We start from the raw sequence: 11214 nt of genomic DNA on the forward strand, positions 1-11214 counted from the left end.
CTGGTTTCCAACCTCTTTTTAAATCTTGCCTAATTACCCATCTCCATGTGTCAGAGTAAATATCTTTTCAGCATTTAATAAACTCTTTAGCTTCTGGCTTGATACTGAAATCCTTATAACACCCTGTTGTGTTTTTAAATGCATTCTCTGCATTCCTATATCACATCAGTTGCATGTACCAGCTTAGGGTTTAGCAGCTGAAATCCTAACTTACTTTCATACATTGAAGACCCCAGTAGTTCTGCCCCCACAGATGACATAATATTTCTTTTTGGTTGTTGATGTTGTTCTGTTTTCATGTGTGTGGCTGATGTCTTCTTCAAATTTTACAATTCCTCTCAATCTTATTGTGTTGTGTGCCTCTTCAAGAGATTGATGTTTCTCATGTTTGACACCTTTATATTCAGTCACTCTTGGGTGTGCTTGACTCCTGAAGTGCAATAAATGAGTAACAAGAGCAACATCAATTCTAGGCTAACATTACCAACAAGAATATATTGTGGCCTTGTTGACACAATCTTTGAAAACAACATAGAATGCCATTCTGAGTAATATTCAATGTATATGTTGAGATGTAGAGGGTAAGACACAGCACAGGCAAGAAAGCTGGTTCTAGAAAGAATGGTTTAGAAAAGATTCTTAAGAGTGTCTCATCTTTAGTTTCTAGATGAATTGTGATAATGAACTTGAATTAGTACTTGACTTACTTTCTCCAGTGAGTAAAATTGATAGTGATGCTCACTCAATTGGTTTATATTAAATACTGATGGTTAGACCACTGGAAAAATTGTCCCTCTTCTACAGCAGTTTCCCACTTTGAGGAGCAAAAGTAGGAAATTATGCAAGCCACTAAACAAATAATCTTTATTGGTGCAGCTCTACTGTCAAGCAAAATAAGTGGAAGAGTATCTCTGTTGTCAGCAGGTTGTCTGGCTGAGGGGCTTCAGCTCAATGACAAAGGCCAGGTATACACCAGCTATTCCTAATTTGATCCTTTTTTCTCTTCAAAGGATAATGTTTCCCATGATTAGGGTGGCTATCACAATCTGGTCTGAAACAAGCATGTGCAGATGTAGAATAGAATGTTCACATTAAAGCCTATCAAATGTCTGTACAACATATGAGAAGGCACTAAGCCAAATTGAACTATGCCAGTACACCAGACACTTCATAAAAGCATGAGTATTTGATAGGCTTGAATGCTGGCTCCCATTGTTTGACAAATTTGTGCTATCTCGCAAGCACATTCCAAAGCAACCTGATTCAAGCAGAGTTAACCAACAATGGCTGTTGTTTGACTTTGGCTTGCTGTGATAAGCCAACGCGCTGTTTGAAGTATGACGGCCCAGGCAAGGTGGGGATACAAAGGTGGCAGGTTCAAAATGCACAATCTTTTGAGGTATCCAACTTCCTATCCGCCTCGGGAGTTTTGCATCACGGTGCAGGCAAGGAAGTCGATTTTAAGGACCAACAGGAATGGTTTAGAAGGAGATGCTTAGGAGTACCCCGTCTTAATTTTCCTAGATGAATTGTGATGACGACCTTGGGTTTGAATTCGTCTCAAGTCATCTTCAATGGGAAGGGAACGACAATGATGGTTCCACAGCAGTTTTTACGTCGAGAAGCGCTGCGAGGTGCCTCAGGAGGAACGATCGCCTCGTAGATCGCCACTAATATGTCCAGACAGCAAGTCATGTGAAACTATAAAAGATTCTTTTCTGCCAGCCTATCCGGACGCCTTCGCAATTTCTCATTGCTCCCGCCATATGCCTCAGAAAGGATGGTCTAGAATCTTGCAAACTAAACCAGGATATGCAAACAAATAGGAAAACCCCCATTACTCGTCCTAGCGATAACCCAGTGTGAATGGCAGGAAATAAAAAACCTTAAGAAACCGACCAGCTCCCAAAGATGGAGTCAGTGTTGTACACGCTTACATGGCGAAATCTTTCCTCACTTCCGCGCAGCTTATCGCACGGCCTTACCTTCCTTGAACCTAACCACAAAACTGCCTTCGATCAGTCAACCATGATGGCCTGCGTGTTTGAACCAGAAATCGACCAACATACGGCGGATCTCATTCTTCAGCTGCAGCATGAAGATATCATCCTCTATTTTGAATCATCTAAAGGAAATTCTCGAGAGCCCACTGATGAAGAGTTCGCATTCCAGCTACAAAATGAAGAGTTTGACAGCACTTCCCAGTGCCTCCTGGATAGGCGAATGGCTAGCAGCTTTGCAACCGCGGTTCTAGCTGACGGAAGGATTCTGAATGAAAACTTAGCTGAAGAGGAAAATGCAATCAAAGACCGGGATATCGCCCTTCGCTGGACAGAGATTGGGGGACCTGCAGAAGATGCCCGATTGAACGCGGATTCAGAAGCGCTCGACGATGAGACTTTGGAAAAACTTCGCATCTTATACGTATCTCATGACGACGGCATCAACGATGTGGACGCAACCACCGAAGAAAGTGAGCCAGCCGAATCATCTACTTGGGCTGCCGGGCGGATTCGCCCGTCGCGTTCCTTGCACCGCTGTGTTGCGTGCAGAGAAGATACTGATTTCGTGAATGTGGTACGCGTCCCCTGCGGCCATGAGTATTGTCGCTCCTGTTTAGAAGACCTTTTCAATGCGTCAATGACGGACGAATCACTGTTCCCTCCGCGCTGTTGCCAACAGCCTATTATCATGAGCATTGCTCGCATATTCCTCAAATCTGACCTCGTGAAACACTACGAGACAAAGAAAATTGAGTTCGAAACCCCGAACAGAACGTACTGCTATTATCCTGGCTGTTCTGCCTTCATCAACCCAGGTCATATAGAGGGAGAAGTAGCCACCTGTCCCCAGTGCGGGTTCACAACTTGTGCAAGCTGCAAGGGGCGGGCACATACGGGTGACTGTCCTAATGATACCGCTTTGCAGCAGCTCCTCAATACTGCCCAGGAGAGTGGATGGCAGCGGTGTTATGCATGTTGGCGGGTAGTGGAGCTAGATCACGGTTGCAATCATATGACGTTCGTGTTTTTTCCTGTCTCCAATGTTGATAATAACTAATAGTACAAAAATAGCTGCTATTGTGGTGCCCAATTCTGCTACAACTGTGGTGAGCGTTGGAAGATTTGTACCTGTGAACAATGGAATGAGCACCGCCTCCTTGCCCGCGCACATCAAATACTCGATCGAGACGCACACCCTCCCATCATCGCCCCTCCCGCAGATATTGATGAGCCGCAGCCGGATACTGATGAAGCCCAACCAGAACTTCATGAGCTTCCACCCGACCTTGAGGGAGAAGTTACGGTGCCCGAAATTCAGGCCCCTATAAATAATGAAATCGCAAGGATCATCAATGAGCTTTTGGAGAACCATGAATGCAGTCATGAGAGATGGAAATTCGTGCCTGGCCCTCATACCTGCGAGGAATGTTCCCACTATCTCCGCCAATATATCTTCGAATGTCGTCAATGCAGATTACAAGCCTGTAATCGGTGCCGAAGGAATAGGCTTTGAGACAATCGGCAAATGCCAATCTCCAAGACTGGAGACCTACAGTTTGAAGGAATGGGATGCTCTATTGGGCGAGGAGGTGATGTGCGATCCTCTATGAACCCTACTTGTGGCACAGAGCTACTTGTCGCGTTTGTGGATTTTTACCTGGTTTCTGCCCTTTGTGCCGCTTTCTAGGAACAGCAACATAGCCAGGAGGAATTAACATGAACCAGGTTGGTGAGGGGACTGAAGCGCTGCAAACTTTTTATAAGTCAAGCTCATACCTGATCCTGCGTATGAGGCTGGGCTGGAGTGTTGGGCTTCATGGCTTCATTGAGTGATAATAAACACGGGTATTTCTCTAAAAATTGATAGGGTACCGTATATGACTCTGCGTTTCTTTATGTAGAAAGCACCATATGCAGCGCACATTTCAGTTTCTCCAACGATATTTCCTGCTCCACGCTGGTATCAACATCCACAAGAATTCCTCTCTGCCGATAGACACTGACAAAATTCTTATTCTCTTGCATATATTCATCATATCTTCTCTCAAACATGGCCCCGTCGTCTGCCTCTCGTCCCTTTAAATTGCGGGCGAGGTAACGCTGCTTCGCAATATGTTTTGGGCAGTCAAATAGAAGCACAAGCAGTGGCTCGGCGACCTACGCATTGCTTATGTTAAATACATCCCACCTCTGTGCCATGCAAGGATATTACGTACTGCGTCTTCGAACTCCGTCTGCTGCGACAAGTTTCGCGGAAATCCGTCCACTAGGACCACTTTCTTTTCCTGCCGGGGAGATTTCAACTCTTCCAGGGAACACCTTAGGATAGGAACCAGAATCTTCGCATCCATCAATTTTTGCTTGTCTAGCCTAGATGTGATGTATTGTGCTTGGGGGTGAGAGGCATCGAGATCATATCACGTCGACCGCTGGGAAGATGCAGTTTCTATGACATAGCGCAGAGGAGCCACAGACAGCATTACAGTGGATGAAAATTTGGTGGACTTGCTTATTCAAAAATTAGTGATCTAATGAAGCCATCTTTTTCAGGAGCACAGTGTTTGGAAAGTACCGCGTGTCTGGTATAATATACATGTGCAAATAACCTCAAGCCAACCATCATTCTCTGGTAATTTTGGCGCTCACAAGCCTAGAAAGAGTCGCCACAACCTGGAAAAAGTCAGACGAACAAATTCTTCCCCACTACTCTCGCAGCTTCCTGCCATGCTCCCAGAACGTGTGGGCTTTAAATGCCATGATACCCTCAGGAAAGCACTCCACGCCCTGTTCTCGGCAGATGCCACACCTCTTTTGCCCGGATGCGTATCCCTCAAGTTCAGCGCGGTGAATGTTCTTCTCAACATGATCCCAGAAGGTGTTGTTGTTCGTCCATTTCTTCTTTCTTTGCTTTGTGGGAAGTGAAGTATCACATATGCAGAATGGACATTCGTGGTCTTGCAGGGTTTGGGGAACAATGAACGGTTCCTCGGGGGTTAGCGACCGCTGGGCACGCTGCTCAGATGGCGTTCGGCGTGCATGCCGACCCCGGGGACCAGATTCTTTCCGGCTTTGAAGGCGGACCAGCACCATGATGAAGGCGCATCGCCGCCGGAAGATATCATCAGGAGTCAAGCCGGATTGGGGCCTGCAAGCGATTTCCACAACCTGTTGTCGCTCGGGGATCTGCAATATCGGAGGGGGGCGAGGTGTAAGTTCATCGGGCTCCTGACGGCCTTGGATCCGGCGGTTGAACCGTTCTGTATCTGCATGGCGAAAATGCCACTTTCTATTCTTCTCCCGGTAATGGTTCCAGAGATAAATTTTCGCGCTGTTTAGTTTGCTCTGAACTTTCATCTTCTCTCGGTAGAGAGCTGTCCCTGCCGCTGCCTGAATCGATGGGAAGCCTGCTGCTCGGATCTCGGCGGACAACTCCTGGTTCCTCTGCGAGAGGCTTTGCACCTTTGGATGCGCTGCTATCCGCTGGATTTGCTTGTTGGTGGGTCGAGTGGGCGCCGCAGAGTCAGCATTAAGCCTGAGGGAGCGTGCCAACGCTTGCACTCTTGCCCTGGACGGTATATCTAGGTCCATCACAATGGCCTCAATGTCTTCCTGCACAACATCGTTGAGGTAGTACCGAATAGTGTTCGAGTCATGATCAGCAATCTGGTCTCGCACCGATGCGGGGATTTTATCTGTAGAGGGAGAGCTGGTGAGTTATGTGCAATCAAATGTCATGGGGGGAAGCTTGCGTACTGTTTACGGTGTTGAGAAGAGTCCGTCTCAAGACATAGTGGCTGAAACAGATTGCCAGTTCTAAGATGAGTGCAGCATGCTTTAGGAACTGATGCCATGTTGTGCCTTTGAGCGGTTCTGTCTTAGAAGTACGATAGCCGTCTTTAGTCTTTTCAGGTTCACGGAAGACAGGAATATCCAACTTGTCGCCTTTGATCTTGACCGCCATGCCATGGCAGTGCGATGGGATCGGATGCCAGTAGATATCCTCGAGTGAGGTGGACTCTGCGTCCAATGCTTCATCATAGAAGGCCATGGCAACGAGATGTGCAAGGAGGTCAAATATTGGCTCCGGGTGGTGCGCAATGACAAAGGCCTTCCTGTGATGCACATCAGCCTCCGCATAGTTCTATGATCGGAATAGGGACACATACGTTCGTGGCTTTTTGTCCTCCATTTTCGTATTTATCAGGTTCACATGCGCCAGCAATGAATTAGGCTGTCCTGGCCCTTCACCACGGACGATGTAGAAGTGAATATGCCGCCAGAGAAGGGGTCCTTTTTTTTGTCTCCTGCATGGTACCCATCATCGGTGACAACAGATTCATCATCCCTGATGAGATCGGCTGGGTTAAAGTCATATCCATCCCAACGTTCATCGTCAAGGTCACACTCGCTACCAGTGGCTTTGCACACGTCATCAAGCTGCATCACCTCTGAGTAGCTGCTCTGTGTATCTGACCCTGACTCCTGGCTGAAGACTACGCTCTTGACATTGCTCTCAGTAATGGACATGTCTTGCTCGTCGTCGGTCAGATCTTCCTTGGAAGCAATATCCGAGGCGCTGTTTGTGGAATCATCACAATCTGCCAGCCAGGATCGCACTCTCGACCGTACAACCGTTGGTTTATCGGGTGAGAGTGGCTGGGGCAAAGGGGACATTGCGTTCGCTCCACGCTCCTCGAACCACGGTTCCCCCCCCGGAGGTGGTTTCCCCCTCGCGGGGGTATCGAATAGGGAGACCAACCGGCTGCCAGAAATGTAGGAGAGGAGTAACCCTGCTCTGTTCTGCACCCGCTGTCTCTCGTCCGCATGCACCATCGTGCACCACTCCCAGTTGGCACACAGAAACAGGTAGATATCGTCTTTGTTGCCAGTCACAGGGTCGCGGGAATGCCGCCGGAGTCCCCATTTCTCTTCCCACCTGTTGACCACAACCCATATGTACTGCCATCGTCAGCAAACCGCACACATAATCAGGCTGGTGAATCATACATTAATACAGTCCGTCCTTGTCTCTTCATCTATCTTGTTACTGTTATGCTTGGCTTCATAGAAGGACTTAATTCGACGCCAGTAACCCCAGATTGTGCTATCAGATTTGATCCGGAGCTTGTGGGTTTCCTCGAGCCAGTTGAGAAAAGTTTTGAATCTGTGGGCGCTGAAGTCTCTGATGAATTGATGGGGGCTGGTCTGAAGCTTTTCTGGACAGAAGCTGGCCATTGTATATTAGCAAATGATTTTTCCGTTTCAGAATGAAAGCCAAAAGGCGATCCTCACATCTCTAACTTTCTCCAGACAGTCAGCAAGCCTCTCTTGGTGTTATTCGCGCTGTGCTTTTTAGTCCGGCCAGCGGACTCGTGCTCCTTGGCCCTCTGGATGAAGTCTGTTTCCGTGGGCGCCAGCCTGAGGCGTCGGGTCGTGGAAGGGCGGGCGGCTGCTACCCCCGCTCGCGTTTTGGTAACCGCCATGTGTGCAGCGTCTTACTTGGAAGGAGTACAGCTCGACTGGTTGCCAGCCAAAGTGAGTGGTGGCTGTGGAGAGAAGGCTAGAAGAGGATGAGATCTCCTGGTGTGGACTAGGATGGAGGGGGGAAAAAGGGACAGTGAGAGGGTATGGTCCCCATTATAAACACCTCCGAGCGAAGGGCCACCTTTTTGAGAGGGAAGTGGAAAGGAGAAAAAAATAGGCTGGCGGCTCCATGCTAAGTCATGAAGCATAGAACAGAACTGGGGGAGCTCTGGCCCCCCAGTAGTGTGGATATCTGATTCATTTTCGCAAGGCCAGGGCCCTGGCAGTCACCCATTGAGCCCACCATGGGGTTGCTTGATCAATAATGTATGGGTGAGCAAGGTGGGTGAGCTGGGTGAGCCAGGGTGATTGATGATGCTTGAGGCCCAAAGGGAATTCCCTGCCAAGCCACAGCTGGTTAAAGCAGCCTGAGATGCTAGCCGGGTCTGGCTGACTGGTCCGTGAGTGATACCGCCACAATACAGTCAACAGCGCCAAAGCGGCACCACAACAATTTCCAGATACGGCCGCAAAGATGGTCAAAGATGCATTCAATGTTCTTACAGGTTCTTAGATAAGGAAAAATCTATATAATAAAAACATGGTGTTGGACCCACCCAAAAATTGAGATATTTGCATAATTCTTTTTAACAGTAGATAGAGCTGATTTTGAGAATTCTAAAACTTCTTTCCAATTATTTTTATCTATTTTTGTTGAATTAATATTGAATTTTGAAGTGTTGTGGTGTCCATTGGCTGGATGATCTGATAAATTGAATTGGGGTTAGTGTCATCTTGTGCTAATTTCAATTCAATTTATCAGACTATCATCAAAAAATTCTGAATGCTCCCTCACCATCTCTTCAAAATCTTTCATATTCTATCAGAGTAATTTATAACATGTAAATAATTTCTTCTACTAATATTACTTGAGTTGGATGTCTCAGTTGTTCTGTGTGTTGCTATAAAGTTATGCAGTACAGTCATTCTTACAGATGTTGATTAACATTTGCTCAAGTCATGCTAAACTTAATTTAATTTATTGAATCATCATCACAACAGCTGCAATGCTCTCTCATCATCTCTTTAAAGTCTTTCATATTCTATCAGAGTAATTTACAACATGTAAATAATTTCTTCTATTAATATTGCTTGAGTTAAATACCTCAGTGATTCTGTGTGTTGCTACAAAGTTATGCAGTACAGTCATTCTCACAGATGTTGATTGACATTTACTCAAGTCATGCTAAATCTGATTTAATTTATTGAATCATCATCAGAATGACTGCAATACTCTCTCATCATTTCTTTAAAATCTTTTATAGTCTATCAGAGTGATCTATAACATGTAAATAATTTCTTCTATTAATATTGCTTGAGTTAGATGCTTCAGTTGTTCTATATGTTGCTATAAAATTATGCAGTACAGCCATTCTTGCAGGTGTTGGTTGACATTTGTTCAAGTCACACTAAATCTGATTTGATTTATTGAATCATCATCACAACAGCTGCAATGCTTTCTCACCAGTTAGTTAAACTGTTCAATACTCTATCAGAGTATTTATGACATGTAAATAATTACTAATATATTAATATCACAAATATTAAATGTCTTCATATTTTATTATTATGAAGAAATAACTGTTCTGCATTAATTATTAGATTAAGTAACTCAGAAAACATTATACCATCTTATATAAGTGTCATGCCAGGTTCTAACACTAGACTCTTTAGATCTTAGTAGCACACACCTCACTTGTATATAATTCCTCAACACTACCTCCATCTTTACATGGGTCAGTGATGAGCTCTATCTACTTATAGTATATACTATATACTTGCTTCCACCACATATTTCTTTATATTCTCTACACTAGTAGCTCACTTCTGTTCTGATTATATATCCATTAGACCTAGCTTCTCACAGTTCTCATCACTTTCTCTCATCATGAGAGACAGTCTATCAGACAGACTGCTATCAGCACTTGCATCAAACATCAACATAATGTATGACTTTTCATTAAAAGAAATGATGCAAAACATCCTCTATTAACAAGATGAGCAGATGAATCTGTGAAAAGACTTCTAAAGGCACTCACTTAATATCTGATCTCTCAACACTACTGAAACATCAGAAAACTTCTGAACAGTCAGAGCCATCCACACAATCTCTCATGAGGATGGATGAAATTAAAATCATACTGCAAACAGCTGAGCTCAGCACTCACACTGATTCTTCTCCATCTGAACAGCAGAATGCACCTCAAGACACTGAAACATGCACAAGCCACACTCTCACCATCTCTGCAAACAATCTGTCAGATACTGAGAACAATGACCAAGATGAAGTCTTACTTGTAAAATTAAGTAAAGAACTACAAGTCCTGCAACAGAAAAAACATATTCAAGATCTGCAACAGAAAATCAATGCAATGCATGTAATTATAAAAAGAAGAATCACTTCAATGGAGGACTTCTCTCACTACACAGTTTCAATCTTCACCCCACATCAATCAAGACTGGAAAGAACACTACATGTGCAAAATTTAAATGAATCTTCACAAGAAGTCATCACTCAGATGATCACATTTTCAGAAAGTCACTTAAACATCCAGACTGAAACAGATGAAGCCTCATGATTACAATTACTAAGCACAGTGAATGCAGGCAGGGCTCCAACACACAAGAATGATAAAAAGTTTGCAGTCAAAAATCTCAAAAAACTTGAGAAATTTCTAGATTAATACACAGTATTTCACACATATCAAGCAGCATACTTTAAAAGTCATGATAATCACAAGATGCTTGAAGCAGTACAATATTTTGAAATCAAGCTTCTCATCAAGTAGAATCATCACATCACTGCTCTAATCATTCTACTCTCATGAACTGAATTCAGCAATTGGCTCTCATAACAGATCATGAACTCTGAAAGAGTCTCTCAGAACATCAAGCATAAATATCTCAAGCTGAAATAGTAAGATAATCAATTCATTCATGACTTCAGCAGCACTCTCAAGTCATTCAAACAGCAACTCTCATACAAATACACAGAGAAACAGTGCAAGACACATTTTATTTGCAAAATTCTTTCAGAAATCAGATCTGAATTTGACAAACATGCTGTCACCATTGGCAACTTGTTCTATAAAGAACTTGTTACATGACTGGCCACCTGTGAAGATAATATCAAAAAGCATGCAGAGAAACTTAAGAAAAGTATAAAGAGTTTCTCAAAAAAACTGCAAAAAGAAGAAAAACTCAACTCTCATAAGTGCAAGACCACAAGTGATAAATTATGATGCAATCTTCACAAAAGATCAGAACACTTTACTGAAGAATACTTTCTCAGAAAAAAGCTGGAGACAAATTCAAAAGAATCTACAGACAAAGTGTCAAAAAATGAATGAAGAGAGCTATCAACATCACAGTAGCTCTCAATCTTCACAAATTGTGACATGCCAGCCCACTTTCATTTCTCATTATGATTCAGATCAAAACTTCCAAGAACACCAAAGATATGTTCATCTTAGTGAACTCTGAAGCAGAAGTCAACTTTGTGAGTCAATTTTAAATTAAGTCATAAGATCTAATGTCAAAATTCATGATACTGAAGTTAGTCAAAGTCATTAATGAATATCAAGTGTGAATTTTTGAGACATATTATCTTGCAGTCAGCACAACTGAT

General features: G+C 43.9%; 2 protein-coding genes across 2 annotated transcripts; one reads left to right on the forward strand and one right to left on the reverse strand.

Annotated features, from left to right (window-relative positions):
* Positions 1-2031: 2031 nt before the first annotated feature.
* On the forward strand, positions 2032-3516 carry UREG_07007 (uncharacterized protein; the record flags this gene model as incomplete). Its single annotated transcript, XM_002583994.1, has 2 exons — positions 2032-3020; positions 3075-3516. 2 exons carry the CDS (start codon positions 2032-2034, stop codon positions 3514-3516), a joined length of 1431 nt encoding a protein of 476 aa, XP_002584040.1.
* Positions 3517-4706: 1190 nt separating this feature from the next.
* On the reverse strand, positions 4707-6677 carry UREG_07008 (uncharacterized protein; the record flags this gene model as incomplete). Its single annotated transcript, XM_002583995.1, has 3 exons — positions 4707-5695; positions 5757-6115; positions 6259-6677. 3 exons carry the CDS (start codon positions 6675-6677, stop codon positions 4707-4709), a joined length of 1767 nt encoding a protein of 588 aa, XP_002584041.1.
* Positions 6678-11214: the final 4537 nt, after the last annotated feature.

This window comes from Uncinocarpus reesii, genomic scaffold (genome assembly GCF_000003515.1).
Source record: "Uncinocarpus reesii 1704 scaffold_4 genomic scaffold, whole genome shotgun sequence".
NCBI classification, from domain to species: domain Eukaryota; kingdom Fungi; phylum Ascomycota; class Eurotiomycetes; order Onygenales; family Onygenaceae; genus Uncinocarpus; species Uncinocarpus reesii.